This window comes from Mobula birostris, chromosome 17, assembly GCF_030028105.1.
Source record: "Mobula birostris isolate sMobBir1 chromosome 17, sMobBir1.hap1, whole genome shotgun sequence".
Taxonomy (NCBI): domain Eukaryota; kingdom Metazoa; phylum Chordata; class Chondrichthyes; order Myliobatiformes; family Myliobatidae; genus Mobula; species Mobula birostris.
In genome coordinates this window covers 49810938-49838261 of record NC_092386.1, presented here as the reverse complement: position 1 = coordinate 49838261, position 27324 = coordinate 49810938, and the positions used below count along the sequence as shown (strand labels likewise).

The window sequence follows — 27324 nt, the reverse complement described above, 5'->3', positions numbered from 1 at the left end:
AGCGTCTTTTGCAAACATTAGAACTTTTTGTTTTATTTACCTACTTCCAAGTTGAGCTATGGTAGGTGATTTAATTTATAATGTATATTAGTTTAAAATGTTGGGCAATATCTTCTTGTGACAGCCTCCCACAATCAAACAGTTGAAGTGATCATCGTGCAAGAAGCTATGTGGGCAACAAATGATGTTCCTCAGAGTTTGCCTGCTTCTCCAATTCTTTCTTCCCTACCTCATCAGATATGTTTTTTGCACTTGAGTTGGCAAAAGGTTTAAAACTATAGTTTTATTTAGTGTCGACCCTCATTTGTCTTTTTGCCTCTGTTTGTTTGATTTTAATCATTGGGAAAGGTTCATAAATGGCAAGTAATCACACATTGTAGTTATTTATTTTCGTTAATTCCAATTACACAAACTTGTTTTACTTTTGTTACTAGACTAACCTACCTGAAGTAACGCCTATTAAGGGAGCGTTTCAGCCTGATGCTAAAGAGTCACTGTTTTGAGTTTGTGTGGAATTTTCTGTCTGAACAAAAATATTCTGCAACAAATCCTCAATTCTTACAGTTTATTTTCTTTTTCTTTTGGCTTCAATGTCTTGGGTTAATTCTTTCATTACACGGGCCTTGTTCAGTACAGCCGCCACCCTCAAACTGCCAAATGATATTTGTTGGTTTTGGCAGCTTCCATTCCTGACAGCCTGGCAACGCCAATCTTAAGGTGGACAGAATCTTGGAGGGCTAGGTGTGCAAGAGGTCAAAGGGAAAAGGCTGAAACAAAGGCTTCATTTCATTCACATGTAATTTATCTCCATAAGGAGTTGAAATAAGTGTATACAGTTCCAGCCAAGACCAGCTTCTATTATTGAAGTGAATTTTTTCATTTCTACTACTTTAACCTTATTGTGCTGATGTGGAATGGCACCAGTTTTGTGCTTTGGACTTGTGACTCCTGGATGATGATTCATTGCCCCGTTTGTGTGGAGGGATCATTTCCCTATTTTTCCATGTTTATACTGTAGGATGGTTTCAAAGCCCTGGCAGGCAATACTGGAATGACCATGCATCAGCAAAACCTAGTCTACTGCTGTACAGGAAATGTGATTGCAGTTTGAATAAATTTGTGTGCATCTGGCTACAGCCGAAACTGGAATGATACGGAGTAGAATTAAGCGAGAGTGCCATTTGCTGGAGCAAAAACTTAAATTGGGATGTGATCCTGTTAAAAACTGTGAATATGACTGATGGAAGAGCTGGGAAACATATTAGGGACTAATAATGCGGAAAAAGAACGAGCATGAAATTTATAAGCAGATTTCAGAGACGGTAATATATATATTTTTTTATAATTGATAAAGTCTATTTATCTATGGAAATACCTTGATAAAGGAAAATATGGTGAAAGGGGTCTGTATTTTACTGCCATGAATCACAATGCCAGGAAAAGATCAAATGTCAATAATCCTTTTCTCCTATCTATCTCAAAAATCTCACTAATTCTAATCATGAAATATTGTTTCAAAGAATGTGCTCACTAATCATCAGAACTAGCATAAATATCCTGATTTTTCAGCTTAAAATATTTTTTCTCTTAAAAATTCGACCATTATCCTGTTCAGCCTTGATGGAAATCATACAATTTCTGTGCCTGTGTCCAATGAAACAAACTCACATTTCAGAATATTGTATAATCTGCCAAGAGATCTCTCTGATTCATTTGTTGCACTTAGTGTTATAGGTTATTACTGAACAAGTGGCAACCGCGGTTGTGGTGGAAGTTTTTTAGTTATTTATGATAGTAATTGTAACTTGATAGATAAAGCCATAATTCATTTAGTGGGTGTATTGGCTAATACCCATACTGAAGATTATAATAATCAATACTATTTTAAAATTAATATTTAGAACCTTGTATTGGAGTTTATTCATTCCCCATCGACAAATAAGCCAATATAAATAAATGCTGCTGTTGTCATTGGTACCAAAACGCAATTCAAGAACAATGGAATCATTTTTAAATTTTTCAAACAGAAGGAATTTGCTCATCTCTTTCCTAAGATCTGCTGGTGCCTCCTGGCTCATGTACAGAACAAATAGATCAGGAAATGAACTTAACTTCTTTCACATATTGACTGCACCACTTTTATTTTAAACAAATAGAAACTCATTGTATTGAATTATAAAGCAAATGCACCTAAAAAGAAAGTGCCATAATTCTAATTGGAGAGCCAGCTTAGCACTGTTGTAACAGTTTATCTTGCCCTCAGTAGAACTGGTTTTTCTCCTTTACTGGATCACCATCCATCTTGCAGATGAATTATTCCATAATTTTTATATTTTCTTATATAATCCACTAGATGCTTTGAGAAAATATACAAGCTAACTTAGTGAACTGCATTCAGTGCCTACAGTGTTCTCTCCCCAACAGTGGCACAACTAGATTGGATGTCTGCTTTCCATTCAGTCCAGAAAAGTGAACTTGTGTTTCCAGGTGTCTGTAACTATAGCACTCCATCCCTCGTATGCTTTTAAGTGTGGTCTCTGGTCTCTTCGTACTTCAGCAAAGCCGAAATGTGAGTTCAAAGAACAACATCTTTTGGTGTAACTAGACACAATAATGACCTTTTAGACCCAACAGTGAATTCAACAATTTCAAATAACCATCTTGTTCAGCTTGTATTGCAGCTGGCCGGTTCTGATGAAGGATCATCTCTGCCAAAAGTAATGAGGTTTCAGCGTACAAAATTGGTTTTAGGTTTGAGTCAGCTGACTACAGTACTGTTTGGGGTACTGAGTGAATTTCAGTGAATTGAACTCTTAGCAAACATAAAAGACCTGATGTAGAGTTTTAACTGATAGAGTCCAACAGAAACAAGAGATTTCACACTTTAACGTGAATTAGAAAGGAATGTTTGCATTTTAGTTAAATGAAAAAATGTCATAGTAAATGAATCTTCTAGGTTTTATACTTTTGATATGAATACCATTTAAAAAATATTGAATGAGTCAGGGATTTCTTTCCTGGTTGACAAGGTCACTAACATTATGAGCATTATGCAATTTTTCTCTACCTATCCGGTTGGGCTGAAGAGCCTGATTCTGTGCTATGTGATTGACTGTATCAGTTACCTGTTTTTAAAAAAAACTACTGCAGAAGCATGATGGGCCACTAAACCCTCAGTCAAGATTGGCTCCTGAGTAGCACTGTTTGTGCTTTCCCTCTGTGGCTTTTCTCATACCTGCACCCTAATAGGGTACAGCAATGTACTGAACAATGCAAAGAAATGAATGTAAAAGGTCCTTACACAGTCATTTCTGTCTCACACTAGGTGCATCCTCTCACTTTGTAGACCAGTGTGATTGCTACAACTGTGATTTGTGTTAATAATTGACTTTAAGGAATTGGCATGCAAGAGTAACATTTATTGCACATCCTTAATGCTACCTCAGGACATTATTTTTGTGATCAAGTCTCTGGAATGGAGTGAGTTCCCAACCTCTGCAAAAAGAAAGTTTCCATCTAGGAAACCCAAAAGTCATCAGCGAACTCCTTAGATTTATTTCTAATCCTAGCCTGTGATTCCAGATTGCGTTACCAAATTGAAAAACGCAAGCTGTTATGGTGTAGATTTGAAGCCACAGTTTATCAGTTAAAATAGTAAATTATTAGTATTTCTGTTTCTATCATTTAAATTTTATCTCTGTGAAAGGAACAGATTGTCTGGCCAACTCGAGAACTAGTTGTTTGCTTTCATATTGCTGCCTGAGCAAGTGTTTACTACTAGATGCTTCAGTCATTCTCATAGTGCTGAGGGAGACTTGTTTCAATCTATATTGGGCTGAACCCTTGGCAAACACTCACTTTCCATCTTCTACATTTTACATAATCTGCAGAGGATGACTGGGTAAGAAAGTTCCAACAGGTCATGGATGCTTTCAATTCAAGAATTCTTCTTCTCCCCAGATGGCCTGTGCTATTTCTCTTCCACGTGGTGTCCCGTGGTGAAATCATTTGAAAACATTCTTACGTCTCGTGTACTGGGCAGACCCAGATCAGCCCTTCCCATTCCTCTCAAATACTTTTGTCTTTGATTTGTCACACTTCATACCCAATCTCTAGTATTAGATGAGCAGAGATTTTCTCTGTCGTTGTCCGTCACGCGAGGACATCTGGCTGGTTGCATCATCTGGTACGGAAGGGCCACCACACAGGATTGGAGAAAGGTTCAGGGGGTTGTAAACTCAGCTGGCTCCATCGTGGGTACTGCCCTCCCTACCAACGAGGACATCTTCAAAATGCAATCGATGGCATCTGACATTAAGGAACCCCCACCACCCAGGACATGCCTTCTTCACATTACTGACATCAGAGAGGAGGTAATGGATCCTGAAGGCTCAACACTTTATGAACAGCTTCCTCCCCTCCGCTATCAGATCTCTGAAATACAATGGATGTCGCAGGTTTTATTGCTCTTTTTGCACGACTTATTTAAATTATTTAAGACATATATTTCTTATAATTCATAGAATACTTGTATATTGCGCTGTACCACTGCTGTAAAACGAAACATTTCATGACCTATGTCAATGATGATAAAGCTGATTCTGATTCTGAAACTTGCCATCTTCACCTGCACGTAGGTGACTCCAGACTTGCTCGACATTCAATTGACTTGTCCTATGAAGTATCTGGTAAGGTACGCACTCAGTTGTACCTTAACATTGCATTTGGCCAGAGGGGATATAACTGGGAGAATCACCTGGCATCGAGCTAAGTGACAAATTCAGAAAATCACATCCAACCTAGACAATATTACAGTCTTCCTCATAAACATCTGACATTGGCACTGTCATTGGAAGGGCTGACATGTAGGCTGCTCGACACAAACGTGAGGCAGTCATACTCACGGAAACATACTTTGCCGACAATCTGCCAAACTCCTCCATCATAGTCCCTGGTATGTCAGCCGGTGAGGCAGGGACAGTACGATAGTATACAGGAAGCCACTACTTGCTCTCCTCCCTCAGTTTAGTAATCAGTTCTCCTCCATTGTGAACAACACTTCAAAGAAACGCAGAAAGGAGTTGAGGCTCAGAGTATTTTCTGGAGGGAGTGTTTCAGTGCCAACCGCTGGGAGTGGCCTGGTAGCACCGCGACTGACTTTGCGCTCCTGAAGCACGTCACTGTGGAGACGATGGCTGCTGATGCTGGAACCTGGAGCAGTGAGCTGCAGCAGAATCTCAGTATCAGTGGGGGAAAATGGACAGTTGGTGTCTCAGGTCAGGACCCTGGGCTGTCCAGGTGGATCCCAAATGATCCAATCAGAGACGGTGAGGATGAAGTCAGGTAGTAATAGAGTCACAGAAAAGTACAACACTACTGGGACCATAGCCCTGCATACCCCACCATCTATGTACCTATCCAAACCTCTCTTAAACGTTGAAATCGAGCTTGCATGCACCACTTGTGCTGGCAGCTCATTCCACACACTCATGCCTGTCTGGGTGAAGAAGTTTCCCTTCTTGTTCCCCTTAATATTTTCACCTTTCACTTTTAATCTATGACCTCTAGTTGTAGTCCCACCCATCCTCAGTGGAAAAAGCCTACTTGCATTTACCCTATCTAAACCCCTGATAATTTTGTATACCTCTATCAATTCTCCCCTCAATTATTTTTTTTTTACCTTTAAAGGAATAAAATCCTAAAATATTTAACTTTTCCTATGACTCAAGTCCTCCAGGCCCAGCGACATCCGTGTAAATTTTCTCTTATTTACACCTTTCCTGTTGGAAGGTGACAAGTGTTCTCCGCTTCTTGTTGGTTCATTCATTACTTGTCACAAACCCAGTTAAGCAGTTAAAAACGAAGTGCTGCAGGAAATCAGTGCAGCATCTGTGGAGGGAACTGTTCTGACGTATCTGTCCAGGACATATTGACAGAAGTGACTGCTATGTATCCGTGTTGAGATCATGTCACATCTTCACACTGATGGTGTATGATGCCACGACCATTGCTAAATAGGACAGATTTAAAACAGACCTGACAGCTCAAAATAATCTTTTATGAGGTGCTGTGGGCCATCAGCTCTGCAAAAATTTGCAGTGCCACCATCTCATGGCCTGGCAGATCCTTCACTCTACCATTACCGTCATTCCAGGAGATCAGCTCTGGCTCCGTGAGGAGTGCAGAGGGAATGCTGAGAGCAACACCTGGTATGACTGAAAATGAGGTGCAAAGCCAGTGAAGCTGTAACACAGAACTACTGTATAAGTCTGCTCAGCAGAATAACCAGTCGCAGCAGTGTGAGCTAAATGATCTTACAACCCACACTTCAGATCAAAGTTCTAGTCCTACTGCACTGAGCTCTGAATGTTGGTGGGTAATTGCACCATTAACAGGAGGGGGCTGTTCCAAGACCTACCCCATCCTCAGCGATGCTAGGACCTAATACTTGAATGCAAGGGGCAAGACAGAAGAATTCGCAACCCTCCCAAGGCTTTCACCGTTTAATTCACTGTACATAACATAATGAAATGGCTCAGGTCACTGGATACAAAGGAGGCTACAGGGCCAGGTGCTCGCCAGCTGTAGGATTTCAGACCAGGACTAGTTTATTCTCTTGCCAAGTTGTTCCACCACAGTTACAACCCTGGCATCCACGTAGCATCACCCAGCTATATTCTGCTCACCAAAAAAATGCAAATCCAATCTGGCTCACTACTGCCTGATCAACATATCTCAATTGTCAGCAAAATGATGAAAGTTGACAGTAGTATTAAGCAACAAGGGAGGGGAGAGGGGAGGGAATGTCGACTCAGACTGTGAGAGGCCTGCGTCGTCGGACATTTTTATGCCTTACAAGGCACAGATTGGAAGCCTGTGTGGGGCGCCACTCCTCGCACAGACACTAGAGCAAAGTGCCTTGCTCAATGGCACAAACACGCTGCTACAGCTGAGGCTCGAACTAGCCACCGTGAGCTCACTAGACGAACGCCTTAACCACTTGGCCACGTGCCCACACCACAAGACTCACCAATAATGGGGTTGTCAATGCCTCATGTAGGTTTCCCCAAGGACAGTGCAATTCCAGACATTCACGGCAGCATTTTACCGAGCATTCCATCAAGGCGTTTTCATAAATGCCTGGCCAGGAGAGAATTCTCCACTATTGGAAATCAGCCATCCCAGCTCTGGGATATTACTGCAGGAGATCCTCAGGGTGGTGATCTAAACCCTACTGTCTTGAACTACTTCACCAATGACTTTCCTTCCAACATAAGGTTAAATGTGGAAATATTTGCTGATGATTGTGTAGGGTTCAACCTATTTGCAGTCTCTCATGAATGAAGCAGGCTATGCCTACCTACAGCAAGACCCAATTTACTGGCAAGTTAGGATGTTTGAAGATGTCTTTACGCACAGTTCTGTTGCAAGAGAATTCTTAATATAGAATTTCATTTTATGTTTTTGAATAACTGAATTTGAAAATGGATCTTAAATTTAACTTCTGTCCTACTGTTATTAGACTCTTGATAAGATGGACCCTTGGCCTTACAATCTACTTCATTATAATCTTGCACTTTATTGTTTACTCTCACTGCACTCTTTCGGTGATTTTTGCACTTTATTCTGCTTTGTAATTGTTCTACCTTACTCTAGTTTAATTCACTGTTTAATGATTTGATCTGTATACACAGTATGCAGGACACGTTTTTCACTCTTAGTGCATGTGACAATTATAAACCAGTACCAGTAGTTATTTCTGTATAACCAGCGAGTTTTGTACAGGTTTCGAAATAGTTTCAAAAAGGTATCATTGTCAGTAGATATGCAATGTTTAAAATTTAAAGGAATATTTCTCAACATATTTAAAGTCAGATAAAGCACCAATCTAGTGAAATCTTCCTGTCTACTACCTGGAATTGGTACAGTTTCCAACTGAGGGTTTTATGCTGTCTATTTTGTACCATGTTGGACCCTTTAATCTAGAGCCATCGTGGCTATCCCTCGAAGTTGAAGATGATGGTCTTCATTCTGTTGAACAAAGACCATCATCCAATCTAGACCAGGAAGCACACCATCCCTTTGACATTCCTCGAATAGGCTTAAGCAAAATGTATTTATTTTGCAGCAATGATGACAATGAAGATGGATTCTGCCAACCATACAGAGGAATTGCCTGTGCCCGATTCATTGGAAACCAGAGCATTTATGTTGATTCCCTCCAGATGCAGGGAGAAATTGAAAACCGAATTACTGGTAAGCATTGTATACCCCTATCACAAGCAATTAACTATTTGTAATTCGCATTGAAAAGGGAACACCTTTTTTAATCAAAACTAGCTGCATGATAAGCCCCTCATCATTCATATTCAAAAATGTCCAGCTACATTGTTTGTTCTTAATCTTTGAAATGATATTTATAGTATTGTGCATGCCACACAGACTGATTGATTGTCTACATGTTCAAACAAAGAGCATTTTTCTGTGACATTTCTTTCTCGGCTTTGAACTCCAGTCATTGTGCTTGTTGAAATGGCTGTACTTTCTCTTTCAGTTTATTAAGGTCCTGTTTAGCAATGTAGGACTAGCCTCGAGATGTATCACTAAATTCAGAGGAATAAATATTATCACTGGGAAATTTTAAAATCATATTTCTTGAACTCTTTGATGGCATGTCTGTTGATAAGAGCCACACAATTTAAAAGATGAAACAAAAACAAAGTAAAGTGCTGTAGTTTGTTGTGCACTCTTACTATCACATATACTATCTCTTAGTGATGTTATCTGGGTTTGATTTGACTCTGTCTCCCACAGTGTGGGTCAAAAGCACCAATCTTTCCTTTCCTAACAAGCCTGCCAGATTGCAATACCGTTGATGCCTTTATATAGAGGAAAGAAGTTTACATAAAATGTCCAAGGGATGTACAGTGTTGCAATTTATCCTGGCAAGAACAAAATTGTGTCTTTTATGATCTGCCAGTCCATTTATCCTTTTATTTAAACTTAGTGGTGAAGAAAATCATACAGTATGTAAATCAGCTTTTTTACATTTTAACACAATAGTCAAATTTCACCCCATTTTTTATTTCAATAAAATGCTTACTGAACAACTTTAACATGATGTGGATGTTACTGTATTGCCAGCAATTATTTTTAAACATAAAAAAATTAAACAAGTTGTAATTGTGGAAAATAGAGTCCCTGAAATTCCAAACTTTCCCTTTGAGAATAAAATTAGTTTTTTTAGTCACATTTTCTGATTCTTAAAATTTGCGGAATTTAATTTTAGTTACGAAGTATTCCTCCACTCCGTTCATAAAATGGAAAGAAGTATGACACTTACGGAAGAGAATAAACAGTCAATGTTTTAGGCCAAGGCAAAAAGTTGATTGTTTATTCTCCTTCATAGATGCTGCCTGACCTGCTGAGTTCCTCCACCATTTTGTGTGTGTTGCTCTGGATTTCCGCATCTGCAGAACCTCTTGTGTCTATGACACCTGAGCTTTGCTTTTGACTTTGTTTCATCCTTTTTCTCTTTCTGCTGTTTCCTAGCCAGCCTCTTTTTCTCTTGCTATTTACAAGTCTTCAATGAAAATGTTATTGCTTATATTTTCTTTTCTTGTTGGCGGTTTGATGTTTATTTTTAGAAGCTTTTTGTATGACGCATGACTCCGGGCCTGTACACCTAATGGGTTCTTTTTTTTCTCACTTTTCTGCTTAGTAGGTTTTTCTTGTTATCACAAAATTTTTTTTCAATCTTTAAGATAGTCTTTTTTGAGACATTGTAAATGTTGTTACTTCAATGTACAAATGTTATTTTTTCTGTATAATATAACAATAAAAAGATTTGAAAAGAAAGAAAATGTTATTGCTAAGATTGGAATACCATTATAACAGACACTGCTTTCAGTGCTGATGAACTATTTAACAAGTGTCTTTTCTGATATGACTAAGGTACTTTCAAATTAATTCCAATAAATACAGCAAGTTCATTTCTCAAGACGGAATATTTGATAGATTTTCCTTGAAATATATATTTCCTGTGTTGAGCAAGGTAGGATAACAAGGGGCCACTGTGCTGACAATATGAATGCAGGGATGAACATTCACTTTCTGTAGCATAGAGACACCATATGGTGAAGTGAAGCAATTGCTGCCTTGTAGATATTTTGAGACATGGTAATTAAATATTGTTTGAACCAATAAATGAAATTAAAGGAAAAGAAACTGATTTATTGGCATGCTTTCAGAGAATGAAGATATAAAATTGTTGGGAATTATGATTTTAAATTTTTTGGGTTTTTTATTTTTGTAATGCTTAATATGATGTGCTGTCAGCACCTTGCATGTTATGAATCATTGTTTGTTTTTTTAATGGACTAAATGAGGCTAATAAACTTTGTCAGCAGCCACTGGCACTACTGGCTGGGAGGAAATGCATAAAATCTGGCCGCTTTACAGATGCATGTGAATTTAAAAGTGGGATACCTTTTGACTATGTATGCAGACGACTGTGCTCTTGTGGCCCATACTCCAGAGGATCTTCAGACTGTCCTTGCTGTGGCGGTGAGAGCATACGGCAGGATGGAGTTGACTGTCAATACCACCAAGACAGAAGTGGTTTGCCAATGGAGTACCAGTGTCCCACCCACTCTACCTGTCTTTACTGTTGGTGATGAAAAGCTGTCAGTAGTGCCATCTTTCAAATATCTGGGGAGCATTCTCTCTGAGGATAGTGGCATTGACAACGACATCCAGAGCCGCATTAAACAGTCATCAGTTGCCTTTGGGAGACTTCGGCGTAGAGTCTTTCAGAACAGGAGCCTTCGTCCCTCCACAAAGGTTGCCGTATACCAAGCGGTCTCTGTCACCAGCCTCCTTTATAGGTGTGAAGCTTGGGTAACCTACAGCTGTCACATCAAGTCCTTGGAGCACTTTCACATAAGCTGCCTCCAGCGCATCCTGGGAATTACCTGGCGTGAGCGGGTGCCTCACACTGAAATACTTGTAAAGACCAACTGCAGAACTATTGAGTCCATGATCACCCAGCGTCAGCTGCAGTGGCTGGGGCACGTGATAAGGATGCTCCCATGCCGGCTACCCCGCAGGGTGTTATACGGCCAGCTACATCATGGTCGATGCTCAGCTGGCAGGCCGAAGAAGCACTATAAGGATCAGATGAAGAATGCTTTAAAGAGGTGCAAGATCAGACCCGAGGACCTGGAGGAGGTTGCTGCTGACCGTACCACTTGGCGACAGCTGTGTAGGGAAGGGGTTCATATTCTGGAGATGGAAAGAACAACCAGAAGACAGCAGAAGAGAGCCAGGAGAAATGCAGCCATGGTTGCCACCACTACCACATACACATGTCCCACCTGCAATAGAGCCTGTGGGTCCAGGATAGGACCGTATAATCTTCAAAGATCTCACCGTTAAAGGAGTGGACATCGTCATCGGATTTTGATGGACAACCGAAAAGAGAGATACCTTCTGAGGATTTTGGCTGCCTTTAACCTCAAGCCAACAATTTTGAAAAGTACTACACACAACATTCTGGAGGAACTCAGCAAGTCAGGCAGCATCTATGGAGGGGAATAAACTGATGATGTTGTGGGCTGAGATGCTTCATCAGGACTGGACCAGTTTATTCTGATTAGTTCCCCTCCGAAGATGCTGGCCGACTTGCTGAGTTCCTCCACCATTTTGTGTGTGCTACTCAAGATTGCCAGCATCTGCAGGATCTCTTGTGTTTATGAATTTTGAGTTTATATGGAAGAAGTTATCTTTCATATGAATAGCAAAATAATACTGCTTTCATTTGTTTTGCATTAGTCAGACTAGTTGAATCTGAGCAATTAGCATTTATGCCAGCAACATTAAATTGATCAACTGTTGGATCATTTTTAACACGTGTATATTCTGTTTAGAAGTCTGTGGATTACAACTGTCCTTGGTGGGAATTCACTCTTAAAAAAAAATCTGTTGAACTTTCTGTAAAGAAAACCACTAATATACATGTCATTTTGATTTATTTTGATTTTCATCAACGTTCGCTATCTAGAATTTAAATTTATACTTTGTTTCCCAATGCTGCTTGGCCACTGAGATTTTTATCTCTATTCTGAAGGCTAATATTATTGATACGATGGTACGATAATCAAATGAAGGGGAAATATAAAGCTGGGTGCAATTATATTATTGTAGTATACTTGGTAACTATAGTTTAAAAGCAGCAGTGTTCAAATCAAATTGTGTTTTTCCATTTCAGCTGCATTTACTATGATCGGCACCTCCACCTACCTCTCGGATCAGTGCTCACAGTTTGCCATCCCATCCTTCTGCCACTTTGTGTTCCCACTCTGTGATGATAATTCCCGTAACCCCAAACCACGGGAATTATGCAGGGATGAGTGTGAAGTTCTGGAAAATGATCTGTGCAAAACAGAATACATTATTGCAAGGTCAAACCCACTCATTCTCATGCAGCTTCAGTTGCCAAACTGTGGGGACCTGCCTCTCCCAGAAAGCCCAGAGTCTGCGAACTGCATGCGAATTGGAATTCCCGTGGATAGGATTAACAAGTGTAAGTACGAAAAATATTGTTTGTCAGCAGATCACCTCAATCATCAACTTGTTGCATCATGCCAATGATCTTCTTTGTATGGAGCTGTCGTTTAACTAGATATCAGGTGCTAAAGGACTCTTACTGATCACAAGGCATGCAAAATCTAATTTAGGGACAATTGATGCTGATCCTGAGAAAAAATGTAATCCTGAGTGACAAAGTTTGTCACCCAATGCTCAAAAGTACTCGAAGCAGCAGCTGATCCTGAACTTGCCATTATTTCAAAATGTTCCTTTACTGATACCATGTGGTCCTTTTCTGGTCCAAATTCTCAGAAAAGTCATTAACCTTATTCTAAATGTTCAGCATCCATGATAAATCTGTAGATATTAATCTCAAAATAACTTCCTGTCTGAGCTTCTAGGGTTTTCTGCTTACATGCACACCAGTTTTAACTAAAAATGGTGATGTTAACGTGTATTGTTCATGCTTCTAATTCTATGTTGCTTTGCATCTCAGCTGACTTTGTTTCAAAATAAACATCCTTCAAAAGAGTAACCCAGATAACATTTTGATCCAGAGGGATGGGGAAGTGTGTATGCAAATAGAATGAATATGGGTGTGTGTGTCATAAATGAATTGAGTATGTGTTTTGACTTTGTTTCACTGGGGTGAACTTCCTCAATCTCTTCTACCCCATTATTGTCACATTAGATTTTCTTTTTTGCAGAAAACTCCCTTTCATATGATGCGCATATAGTGTCTTCAGAATTGCCTGCAGAAGTAACAGCCAGCTAAGCTAGTATTTTTGTGAATATGGTATTTTATAATTGAATTTCAGCTAACAGACTCGCTAGCAGTTTCCAGCATGTGTAGACTTCAAAATTATCTATATTTAGTTTTTTTTTTAAATTTAAAATCCAATTATTAAAGATATAAGTTATCCCTAGAACATTCTCCATAGATTTAAACAACTAAGTTTCATGCATCTGTTGAAGAGTTCTCTGATAAATATTGAAAATTTGCCAAAAAGCATCATCAAACAGTTTGAGGAGAAGACTAGGTTGATCACCTTGAAAGGTAATAATGCTATATATTTGACAGTTAATTTATAAAAACTTAAATTACACATCTTTTACAGTTTTTTAAAATATTCTTCAAGAACTGGAGCTGGGGTTGGACATAGGATTGTCTGGGATGTTGAGGATATCATAGATAAAAGACTTAGCTGGGGTGGTACGGTCACACCTAGGGTACAGACTGCAGATAGCTGGGTGACCACCGCAAGAGGTAAAGGAAGACAATCCCTCTGTGGCCATTCTTCTCTGCTGCACATACAGTATATGGAATCTGCGGGGTGGGGTAACGTATCAGGATGAGAGGGATGCAGGGTTTCACATTGTTGGATCACTGGAACCTCTTCTGGGGCAGGGACAAGAGGGACGAGTTACACCTCAGCTGGAGTGGAACCAATTCCTCGGCCAGGAGCTTTGCAAGTGCTACCTTGCAGAGTTTAAACTAGTTTGACAGGAGGTTGGGAACCAGAGCACTATGTCAGAAAGTGAAGGGATTGAGAGGAAGGTTAATGTCATAATCAGTAAGAATAGGCAGGATTGTAAACGCAAAATAATCTGCAGATGCTGGGATCAAAGCAACACTCACAACACGCTGGAGGAACTCAGCAGGTCGGGCAGCATCCGTGGAAATGATGAGTCGACGTTTCAGGCCGGAACCCTTTGTCAGGACTGAAGAGGGAAGGGGCAGAGGCCCTGTAAAGAAGGTGGGGGGAGGGTTGGAAACAGAAGGCTGGTAAGAATAGGCAGGAGCAAGGTGATGGACGGTTTGAGTGTGTACTTTAAAGCTAGCAGTATTATTGGTAAGGGTGATGAACTTGGAGCATGGATCTGCACATGGAACTATTGATGATGTAGCCATAACAGAGACTTGGGAGGTGGACAAAAAATGGATGCTTAATGCTCCAGGATTTTAATGATTTAGAAAAGATTGGGGGAGGGGTGGAGGGGGAGTGTCACTATGAATTAGAGACAATATCACAGCTACACTCAGGGGGCATATTATTAGAGGGCTCATCTACTGAGTCCATGTGGGTAGAACTCAAAAGTAAGAAAGGTTCAGTCACTATGATGGGATTATATTACAAAGCCCCACAATACCCACCAGGATGTTGAGGAACAGAAATGCAGTGGTTTAGGGAAGGGTGTAAAAACAACAGGGTTGTTGTAGTGGGTAACTAATTTCCTCTATATAGACAGCGGCCTGTTTAGTTCCAGAGGTTTAGATAAAGCAGAATTTGCTAAGTGCATCTAGGAGGATTTCTTTAATCGACATGTAGATGGTTTAACTGGAGGAGAGGCCATACTGGAACCAATGTCAGGTTGTGAGCCTGGTCATGTGACTGACATTTCGGTGAGAAAGCAAGTAAGGAACAGTGATCACAACTCCATGAGTGTTAGGATAACTAAAGATAATGATATGGACCTTATGGGAGAGTCCATGGCGCAGGGCAAACTACAAGAGTATTAGGCAGGTAATGGCGGGCTTTACTTGGGAACAGCTACTTTTGGGCAAGTCCACAGGCGACATGTGGAGGGTCTTTAAAGATGAACTGCACAGAGTACAGGACTGGTATGTTCCAGTCAGAAAGAAGACAACAGGGTGGCAAGATAAAGGGATCGTGGATGTCAAAAGATGTGAATTTATACAGGAAGAAAAAGGAAGAGTTTGTAATGTAGAATCTCTTTTCAGTCTTCCAGTTGGGTTCAGGTGTCGATTTTAACCAGTGTTTTAATGACAAATTCTGCCATCGTCATCAGGGATGGTGCCTAGGCACATCTAGTCCGGTGGTAACTCCTATTGTCTCTCCTGCCAGATTGGTTAATCTTCAACCAGTCAGGTTTCCACTATTCCACCTTCCTTAAAATTGTATTCCAGAGCAAGACCTTTGTCTTTGTTAAAATTCTTATTCTTTAGTCTTATTTCAATGGCTTCCATTGAAGGGCTGATGGAAAAACCAAGAAACCTAACAATGAGGTTAATCTGTTGCTGCTGCTTGTTGTTCCTATATTTCCACAATTTCTGGAAGGATTGCCAGGATACTGAAAAAGCACAGATTAATACCATCCACAAATCTGTAAGCATGCTCAAATCCTAGCTTATGCGGGTCAAAGATGACCTGGGACTCAGGACAGCTGCAGCCTACGGGATGCCCTGTAAGCGTGGAGCAGCGTATAGTTCAGCCAGAGGGGACACATAGTGGAGCATTGGAGGTGTATCCATTTGGGTTACCCAGAGAAACCAGCAGTAGCAGAACATTGCATAGGCAATGACTACAGGATTGACTTCAACAGCACAAAACTACTGTGCCGTGCTAATGGCTTTACAGACTGCCTGGTGAAGGAAGCCATCGAAGCAAAACTAGAGAAAAGGAATTTTAACAAAGACAAAGGTCTCACGCTAAGTAAGAACTGGAATTTAAACAAGGTGGGACAGCAGAAACCTGTTTGGTTTATCCTCAACCAATCAGAAGGGATAGAGAACGGGAATTGAGTATATGTTCACCACCAGACTAGACATGCCTAGGCATCATCCCTGAGGAAGATGGCAGAGTTTGTCATTGAAACTTTGGTTAAAATCGATACCTGTACCTGGCTGGAAGCCTGAGAAGAGTTTATACGTCATATAAGCCAGGAAAGCACTGGATTCTTTTTTAAGCGTATGTAAAATCATAATCAAACAGAGGTTTTGAGGGTTATAAAGAAGCCTTAAAAGAACCCAAACGGAACTAGGAAAACTGGGTGTGGCTGTTGGGCATGAAGATGTATGTATATAATTCTCTTTATTGTTTTATCAGTCTCTTGTTTATTGCATCATAAATAGCTCAAATTTTAACATTTGGAAACTGGTGAAATTTTACAGTGACAGGAAAGTTGAGAATATGATGTTCATGTATTTGAGTGAGTTAACAGAAAAGCTATGAAGATCTTAGCCAGGCTAGATGTATTTGAAATTAGAAGTTGCAATTCAGCCGTGAAACAAGATAGGAAAATGAGGACTAAAGGTTGAAAATGATCAATTCTGACAGGAAGTTTTGACAGCCTGGTTCTGTTTTGACACAGATATGATTTGCTCTCATGAATGTTTGACACTGGAATGTACTTTAATAGTAACATTCATACTATTTCGCCATTCAAAATTAAAATTTTTAATCGATTCCATGTAAATTATTAAAAAAAAGGTGTGACTTTTAAGTGTACTATCAATGAAGAAGCCATCTTCTCCTGACCCAATAATACTCTGCTGAATATGGAACTTGGGCCACTGGACTTTGTAGTGAGTAAGATAAAATCTTTGGTAATGATGAGGTTGCAGCAACTAAAGTATTTTTGAATCTCAAATTTTCAAAATTACACCTCCTTGGTAGTTAAATTCTTCTGTCCTAGTTGACTAAACTACAAGTTCATTCAACTAAAGGCTAAATGCTTATTTAATTGTGAAGTAAATGCTTATCCTTTGAAGCCATACCATTGGCCAACAATCAGCGTGTTAGTTAGCATGTGATAAGATCTCAGCTAAGTCTACAAATACTCAGTGGGCAAGACCACTGCCGCCCAGTTGGACGACATACAACCACTTACACTTGTTTACTTTTGATTATATTAATTAAAAGAAGCCTTCTGATTCCACCTGATAAATGCTAGTTTGGAAGTGAAGATAGTAAGGCTAATTTACAAATGTATTTATACAAAGCAATAATATCCATGATACATGAACTGTTTTAATGTAGATTACTATTGAAGTTTGTTTTTAATGAAATACCAAGTCAGTTGGCATGGATAAATAGGAAACAGTCAAAAAGTAGATTTAATTTAAGAAAAATAAGAGCTAGGTACTAGTTTCATGTACCTAGTGCCCAATCTCATCCACTGAATATTCATTTTTGGGCTTACCTTATGTAAAGGTAAGTTATTGAATGAGTTACTATTGTAAGATGTAGCACGCAGTCAAAAATATTTTAAAAGAAACTTGATCCGAGGAATTTCATCCACTCTGTCCTACTGTTACATGTGGATTTTACTGTATTACCTGGAGAGGATTAAATTACTATTGCCAAAGTATGGCTTGATTGAACTTTGCTTAACAGGGGAACCAGCATTAACTGGTGGAATAACCAGATTAATTCTGACCACTGAAATGTACAGTATTAAGTATAGTGTGCCCTATATGCTAAGTGTATCTTTGTTTAAGTTGGCCATACAGATCACAACTGTTACAATGGCAGTGGAGCAGATTATAGAGGAACTGTCAGCGTGACCAAATCTGGATACAAGTGCCAGTTGTGGAATTCCCAATACCCTCATGTCCACCAGTTCAGCAGCTTGGAATATCCAGAACTTGGAGGTGGCCATGCTTACTGTCGAAATCCCGGTGGGCAAATGGATGGACCATGGTGCTATACCCAGAGCGAAGCTCGTCTTGAACTCTGTGACATCCCTGCTTGCCGTAAGCATTAGTGGCCTGTTTCATGATATATAACTGCACCATAAAGACAAGTGCTAAATTGTGCTAATGGGACAATAATCTTATTAACAGTATAATGCTGTTTGTAATTTGAGCATTACATAAATATAATGCAACCTATCATTGAGGAGAAACGTGGTGGAATTAATTAACTTGTTGGTCATTCATTTTTGGAAGACATGTCCTTAATGTGAGTTCTAGTTCTCAAGTAGATATTGATGGTCTATTTCCACTTCTGTTACCTCTTCTGAATCTGACCTTGCTGTAACTGTCTTTAGCTGAAACTCTCAACTATGCCTTTGTTAAGTTTAGGCTTGACTATTCCAAGCACACTTTGCAACCTCTCTCACTCCAGCCTTTTAAAACTTGAGGCTATCCAAAAACATGCTTTTCATTCTTTAATTTGCTCCAACTCCTATGTTAATCACTTCCAGTGTTTTGACTGATGTGGACTCATAGTTGAGCAAAGCATTCGTTTTTCAATTCTCCCCATGAATTTAATATCCATACATGACTCTGACCCCTCAGGATCTCTGTTATCTCTGTCCATCTCTAGTTTTCTGGGATATCCACCTTACACTGATCCTAGACTTTTGATCATGCCTGAATTTATTGCCTTCATCATTGATAGCTGTGCATCCTCCCCCCAAACCTCCCAAATCTTGCATTCCTTTCAGAGGTTTGCAAGATCAAAGATGTTATTTATAAGATTAAGCCTTGTGGGAGTATGGAGGTGGTTTTTATTAGCAATGGGAGAAAGTTATGTTTAAAACACAGAAAATGCTTCAAAGATGAATTATGGTTTTGAGGCAGTACTCTGGGTCTAACTAGCCATCTGCTTAGGAAGAGTTTGGAGCTTCTAACAAGGATTTCAAGTTTTGTGATTGTGTCAGCTTACTGATATTTATCTGGACAGAGCTCTGGTTCGTGTGTGGTTTGATAAGATAAGTGGGAAAAAACAAAATGTTGGAGGATTTCTTGCTCCAGCATCAGCAGTCTTATGTGTCTCCATGTATCCCAGTAAGCTGTGAAAGTAAGAAATTTAATGTTATCTAAAAAATAGTTGAAATACTTCAGCTTATTCAGTTATGCCTAAGATAATACCTGTTCTGTACTTGTTAAACTTTTTAGATCACCTACTGAAATAATTAGCAGTAAAGTTATTCCAAAAACAATAGACTTTGGATTTTGAACAAGTATTATTAAATAGCTTGTGCTTCAAATTTTTCCCACTTTCTCATCAACTTGCATTTTTATTAGAAAAATATTATACTGTAAGATTTAATGTATATTTGACATTTTACTGAGCTGCTGATTTAACACTTTCCATTTGTGATTCTCAAAACTAAACTATAGAATTTTTGGAGTTTATATTTATCTTTGAACTTCAACATTTTGTTTTGCAAACTAATGAAATTAGGAAATGCAGAAAAATAATCTCAATTGAATAATTGGGTTTGGACAGATGGGATGATAATTTTTATTTGCAGTGATTCTGGTTTAAATTTATGCTTCCTCAGTCCCCTCTGGAGTTTTCAGCAATCTCTGCAATTGTCTTTTCAAAAGAAAAACAAAATCAAAACTTATAAGTAAATCTAAACATGTTTTATGGATATGTCAGTTAATATTATGGGATGCTTTTGAAAGGCAAACAGCCATATTAACATAATAATTATGTTCATTTCTGCAGATCCACGTGAAAATAGCAAAATGGAAATTCTGTACATCCTTGTCCCAAGCATTGCCATTCCATTGGTCATTGCTTTGCTATTTTTCCTTATTTGCATGTGTCGAAACAAGCACAAGGCTTCTACACCTTCTCCACAGAGGCGCCAGCTGATGGCATCTCCCAGTCAGGATGTGGAGATGCCACTCGTTAGTTCTCACAAACAGGTAACTCCTGTAGTAGTTTCTCACAATGTTGTAGTGTTAAAAATATTTTCCTATCACATGTTAGCTTAAATAAGTGGCCACATTCTCATTCTTGACTTCAACACTGTGAAGGTTTATGTGCATAATCTATAATGGCTTTCCACTGTTGTGGTTAAAGCAGGGGTCCCCAACCCGGGGTCCACAGCTCCTTGCTCAATGGTATTGGTCCATGGCATAAAAAAGGTAGGTAACCCCTGAGTTAAAATTATAAGAGGTGTTTTATTTGTAATGGAATCTTAAACCAAGATCATGTTTGGTTGGTCCATTTGTAGAAATGGGTTTGAAGATCCAATTACATTATTCAAAGAAGGATTTGGCATTTCTCAGTGAAATTTGCTAGTCATCTGTCTCATTGCTATTTATTGCCCTCACCGATACAAAAAAAAAGCTGCAACATATTGTACATATTGAAAGGTTAATGGTCCTAATGTAATTGACAGAACGAAGAGCTTTGAAATATCTTGGGATGGAATTTGTTTAGAATGACAGGTACATGACCTGTTCTTGATGCTGTACTGAAAAGAGCACTTCTAAACTCAAGATCTCTTTGGCACAGCCATTGCTTAAATTCCAGGCTTTTGTAATTCAACCGAGTTTGCACTTATTGATGAAAACTAAAGGCTGGTCTTAATGTAGGTCTAATCACTGCCTGGACAAAAAAAAAATCTTCTGCATGATTAGAAATTCTACCAATTAAAATCTGGAGATTTTTATTCCATGTGGGAACTTTGACCCAAGTTTCAGTCACTCACGCTCAATATTCTGTGGAAGGGGTTCTCGAAACTCTCCTCAGAAGTTCCTTTCATTACATGATCAAGGTTTCATTAAAATTGACTTGATGTAAGTCACTGTTGATGATGGTTAAGAAAATGGCTCTGTCTTGAAATTCAGAATGATTGTCTCCCAATAAAGCAGAACCTTGCAAACCTGCAATTTACCGTGACAGATCTGATGCACTTTGTGAACTTGACACAATTTCTATTTGGTTAAGCTACTTGAAGGTCTTCTATCAATCTGTTTATGCTTATAAATTGTGATCATAGTGCTCTTGGCATTTCTGTGTTGTAATGCTGACCACTTGGCCATTGACATCAATAATTCTTTTGAAATTTCTTTGAAATTCAAGAATTCCTCCTAAAATCAGATTAAATTTTAAGAATTGAAAGTATTCACAAATTCTAATGAAGATTTGCTGATGTGCCTTTTTAACTAGAGCCAAAGCACAGCATAGTATTTTTCAGCCAAAACTTTTTCATCGCCATTGCACGAACACCAAGTATTATATACTGTCATAAATATTGACACTCGTGAAGTCTTGTTCTAATTGCCACATGCCTCTCCCTAAGCTAATGAATCAATTTCTTGTCATGTGCAACACCATTTGGAAGCATCAAAGAGCATGCAGTATTGTCTAGAAGTACCATTACCTAGAAAGCTGTATTAGTCTCTGAGTGGAGCTGCCAGATTTGGTGATAGGGGAAGTAATAGGAGAGTGGGGGTGGGGGAGAATTATTTGATCACAGCCATGTTAATCTCCTTATCAGAGAGTAGTTGTAGGAATGACCATCTCAAAGGCCATGGCCCCTAACCTCACGTTAAAGATTATCTACATATATTGTTGGGAGCTACTGGCAGACCTATCCTGGAAGCTGTAAGTGGCCATCGTCCTGTCATTGAGCCTGAAGCAGCAGTCACAGAACTATATTCCACAAAAACCTGCAAACCCTTGCCCTAATATGTGCTTTCCTGTACTAACAAATCAGGCAATTATGTGTGTTAAGAACTATGGAACAACAAACAGAAACAGGTATTAGCCTTAAACAAAAATTATTACTAAGCTAAGCAGCCCGTCTTTGGCTGATTGACCGGACTCGTTCACCAGGTGTTAGATGTATATATTTTGTAGAAGCTGGCTATTGCTCACTAATGGAATTACTAAGTAGATCAGTACAGATGTTTTTAATTGCATGTCCAGTGATTTATTGTTAATCACAGGAGTAGGAAATTGGACGTTGTTTTTGAAAACAATGCTCACTTTCTGTGACAACCCTTTTCAGTTGTATTTTTAAAGGAATCAAGGGATTATTTTTAATGGAAAGGCAAAGAAACAGGTGCATTCTATCAAACTGTCCTCTTCCTTTGAAGATTTTAGATTTGTAAATGGATAACTTTGTTAAACTGATTTAACTGAAGTATGCACTCTTAAGGTAACCAGTTTATTTTGGATTGTCTCTTTAGGGGAAATTGAAAGATATTTGCCTCTCTGCAGTGCGCTTTATGGAAGAACTTGGAGAGGACCGATTTGGGAAGGTGTACAAGGGGCATCTCTACAGCACAGGCCCTGGTGAACAAGCACAAGTTATAGCCATTAAAACCATGAAGGATAAAACTGAAGTGTCACTGAGGGAAGAATTCAAACACGAAGCTATGATGCGGTCTCGGCTGCAACACCCAAATATCGTTTGTCTTCTGGGCATAGTCACCAAGGAGCAGCCCATGAGCATGATCTTTAGCTACCCCTCCCAGAGCGACCTTCATGAATTCCTGGTGATGCGATCTCCACACTCAGACGTTGGAAGTAGCGATGACGACAGGACCGTAAAGTCTGCACTGGAGCCGGCAGACTTTCTGCACATTGTGACTCAGATTGCGGCTGGTATGGAGTACCTGTACAGCCATCACGTGGTACACAAGGATCTGGCTACTCGGAATATCCTGGTGTGTGATAAACTCCACATAAAAATATCCGATCTGGGCATTTTCAGGGAGGTTTATTCTGCAGATTACTACAAGCTGTTGGGGAATTCCCTTCTGCCGATCCGTTGGATGCCGCCTGAAGCCATCGTCTACGGCAAATTTTCTGTTGATTCTGACATATGGTCTTTTGGGGTAGTGGTGTGGGAAATATTTGGCTACGGGCTCCAGCCCTACTGTGGGTATTCCAACCAAGATGTCATAGAAATGATAAAAAACCGCCACGTGTTGCCTTGCCCTGACGATTGCCCTGCCTGGGTATACAGTTTGATGCTGGAATGCTGGAACGAATTTCCGTCAAGGCGACCGCGATTTAAAGACATCCACGCACGCCTCCGAGCATGGGAAAATCTATCCAACTATAACAGCTCTGCCCCTGCCTCTGGGGGCAGCAACGCTACACAGACTAGCTCCCTCAGCACGAGCCCAGTCAGTAATGTTAGCAATGCAAGGTACATGGGACCAAAGCAAAAGGCACATTTCCCGCCTCCTCAGTTCATCCCAGTGAAAGGACAGATGCGGCCGATGGTCCCAGCACCGCAACTGTACATTCCAGTGAACGGCTACCAGCCCGTGCCAGCCTATGGTGCCTATTTGCCAAATTTTTACCCGATGCAAATCCAGATGCAGATGCCTCAACAGCTACCCCCACAGATGGTGCCAAAGACTGGCTCTCATAACAGTGGAAGTGGATCTACAAGTACGGGCTACGTCACGACAGCACCCTCCAATGCTTCCGGTACAGAGCGCATTGCTTTGATCCCAGACCAATCGAACGGGACAGAAGACGAGCTTAATGGGCCCACTGTTGTGGATGAAGTACCTCCTCCTGAGAATCTCCAAGAGGAGGAAATGTTGGTACCAGAAACAGAATTACTTGGTGATGCTGACACTCCGCAAATTGCTGATGGGGAAATAGACACTGAAGCATGAACCGTTTTCCCCCAAAACACAGATAGGCCACAACATTTTCTGGCAAGTTAGCAAGTTAAGAAGAAATGTGAAACGACAGTGTTAAACCTATAATTCTTTTAATTTTTATCAAGAACACCTCTGCTCATTATTGACATGGGTTTAATTAATCTCTGGCCTGTCTATTAGTGTTATACTGCCCTTAAAGTTGTCATTGGTAATAAGAAACCCCCTACATGCAATTAATATTCACTGTTCAGTAGAGCATATGCACACAGCAATGGTGGGCAATACTGCAAATTTGAACAAATGTATTCTGGAGGTTTGCATCTCGACTGAATAGGCAGTTTTGATTTTCTACTGTTGCTATGCAACTTTACACTGTCAAGCAATATCTTGTATTTATAAAATAGTATCTTAGATGCTGAGACTGAACTGAAATGAAACATGCTTTATGAAGTAAAAAGTGATACGTGGGGAAAGGTTACCAATGAATATCCTCCAATTCTAAGGGGAGGTGGTCTTGTTTGGTGTATTTGTACATGTGGATGGTAGTTACTTCATTGTCTTGTTGTGAACTTTTAATTAGAATGCTTAAGGAAAGACATTTGGATATCATGACATTATTGTGAATCACAAGCCATGTCTCAAGCTCCTGATAAGCCATCAGCTGGCTGAAATGAAAGAGGCTGGATGTAAATAACCTTTTCATGGGAAGAAAAAATGAAAGAGGTTTCTGAAGTATCCTACCATTTGACACGAAAAAGATCTGGTATGTAGCTAGCTACTGTATGGCATATGACAGAGGAGATCTGCTCTGTTTTAAAGTGACAGTGAGAAATGTTACAAAGCAAATAACACTTCAGTGTCATGCATTAACCAGTAACTGATGGTTTAACTGCCTAACTCTATTTTCCATGTATAATTTCCATTTCTAAACACTAAATATTCTTTGTAAATACAAAAAAAAAGATATTCACTTTAAAAATCCTGCAATTTGTGTTAATCTTTTAGGATTTTGCAAACTGTTGAAAGTGGAGTCTGATCTTTATTACTTTTTGAAAGGAATTGTGCTGTACAGAAAATGAACTTTGCATTTTTACAGACATCAAGCCTTTAATTGTAATTTATATTTCATGATATTTGATAGATTTCTGACGTATACCTGATTATACAAAGTTTGATTTTATAATTTAACTGCAAACATGCTAAGTAAATACATATTTCATTTGATTTACCCTTTATTGTGTGGCCTTTAAATTTCTTGCTTAGTTTATAAGGAGGTTTTTGCTAAGCACGTCAAAAGATTTGCATAACTGTAATGAGCACACTGTTTATATATTTTGTAAACCAAGCTGCATAACATTTCAAATAAAGTGATTAAATACCAAGCATATGGAGCGTTCTTATTATAGGTAATGTTCTTAGTGATATGCCGCAGTAGATATGATACAACTCATTTTCAGATGCTTATAAATTTAATGCAATTTGGTCAATGCTAATTCTTTGCACAAGCAAAATAATTTTCATGCATTTCCTGCATCTAATCCACACAAAATTAGTTAATTGATTTTATTCCTCTTTATACTTGTGTTTATAGTTTTCTGTATGTAGGCATAAGAATGGATCAGATTGCATACATTAAACCTGAATGAGTTCATTGCACCATTGCCATGAAAACATTACCACTTGACCTGCTGTTTTCAAATAAGAAGTTTCCCCACAATTGAGACTGACTCAACTCCAGGAACCACTGGATGTATTAGATATGTTTGCTCCCTAGAATATAATATTCATGTGCCATGTTGGTACAGAGATGATGGCAAATATTTGTACTTTCCTGGCAATATTGGTGGAGGTAGCGCTGTATGTTTTTCTTTACCCTCTGAATATAATTACTTCCTGCACTATTGCAAGAACCAAGGATGTTTTTAGCCATATTCAAGACTGGGAACTGATCTTATTTGAATGGCCAGCTGCCTGAAGCCAGGAAAATGTACTGAGCTGCTAGAAACAATGAAAGATGAAAAGTAAGGCATTAGCAATTCCAGTGAACTAACAAGCAAATACAACTGGAATGGATCAGAGTATCATTAACGTGATAGAGGAGTCGTCACCCAGGGTGTCCGGGGATGTCATTCTAATCTATTCCTTCAGCCGGACTTGCCACTCAAGATGCACGTCTTCACTGAACAGCACATCCCTAGGGGTCCTAGTAGCTTTAACAGCCGAAGCGGCCATGCAAAGACTTGACTCATCTTGCCAAAACCTGCACCGCAGATGACTCGTCGACGTGCACATGCATTTACCAAGTTACCAAGGTGTGTGAATGTGAAATGCTGAATGGTGTGAACATTGTACAAGTGTTCTGGAGCTTTCCCAGTGGATGTTGGAGACACAAGAGGCTGTAGATAATGGAATCTGAAATAAAAAAGACACCAACCGCATTGTAAAAGCAAAGGGACATGCATTAGGAAGTTAGAGATATAGATTCAGACAGTAATGGGTCCATTCCAACCAAGATGCCCATCTAAGCTAATCCCATTTGCCTGAATTTGGCCCATATCCCTTTGAACCTGTCCTATCAATGTATGCCTTTTAAATGTTGTTAATGTACTTGCCTTAACAACTTCCTCCTCCACTTAACAGAGGGGTCCAAAGCCAGGTTTGAAGTAGTTGGTAGAAAAATTAGGAGATCAACCATCAGGCTTTTGAACCAAAGGAGGTAACTTCACTCAACTTCATTTGCCCCATCATTGAAATGTTCCCACAACCAATGGACTCATTTTCAAGGATTCTTCAACTCATATTCTCAATACTTATTGCTTGCTTGCTTGCTTATGTATTTATTTTTGTTTTTGCATGTTTGCTGTCTTTTGTAAAACTGGTTGAACACCCAAGTTGGTGCAGTCTGTCTTTGATTCTGCTATGGTTATCATTCTCAGGATTTATTCAGTATACCCACTAGACAATGCATCTCGGGTTCATATGGTGACATATATGTACTTTGAGAATAAATTTACTTTGAGCTTGAACTCTGAGATGAGGAAAATATTTTGCAGCTAGAGGGCGATTTGAATGCAGAGCTTGCTGCATGGAAGGGGGATGGATATGAAACTCTCATCACCTTTAAACAGCATTTAAAATGTAAACTTGTTTATCTTTCCTCAGATGCTGTCAAACCTGTTGAGTGTTAACAACGTTTTGCATTTTAATTTCAAATTTCCAACATCTGTAGGTTTCATTTTCACTTTGAGTCCAAATAAGACTGTGGTTACTTAACAACTCTGACAGAATTTCATTTGTGTTTCACAGACAGTAGAGATTTAGAATCTGCTTAATGCTGGGTTTAATTTAGTTTTGCAAGCAGAAGCAACTTCTTTTGTTGTTTTATTTGAATCAGTAATTTATATTTTAATTCCACCATGGATTATAATTTTTATTTATTTATTTAGTGATAGACTAGGCCCTTTGGCCCTTCGAGCCACACCACACCAGCAGCCCCCCACAGACCTGATTAACTTTAATCTAATCACGGGACAATTTACAATGATCAATTACCCACCGGCATGTCTTTGGACTGTGGGAGGAAACCAGATGACCTGGAGAAAACCCACGCATTC

General features: G+C 39.4%; 1 protein-coding gene across 7 annotated transcripts in view; it reads left to right on the top strand.

Moving 5' to 3' along the window:
* The window catches only part of ror2 (receptor tyrosine kinase-like orphan receptor 2), a 285921-nt gene extending 260836 nt beyond the window's left edge, over positions 1–25085 (top strand). For 6 of the 7 annotated variants that reach the window (XM_072281699.1, XM_072281703.1, XM_072281704.1 and 3 more), the window contains 5 exons: positions 8129–8256; positions 12269–12583; positions 17831–18085; positions 19794–19996; positions 22274–25085. In XM_072281699.1, the coding sequence (XP_072137800.1) occupies positions 8129–8256; positions 12269–12583; positions 17831–18085; positions 19794–19996; positions 22274–23722 (2350 nt within the window). In that variant the 3' untranslated portion in view covers positions 23723–25085. The remainder of the gene's footprint in view (positions 1–8128; positions 8257–12268; positions 12584–17830; positions 18086–19793; positions 19997–22273) is intronic. The other variant, XM_072281700.1, reaches the window with a different exon arrangement.
* Positions 25086–27324: the final 2239 nt, after the last annotated feature.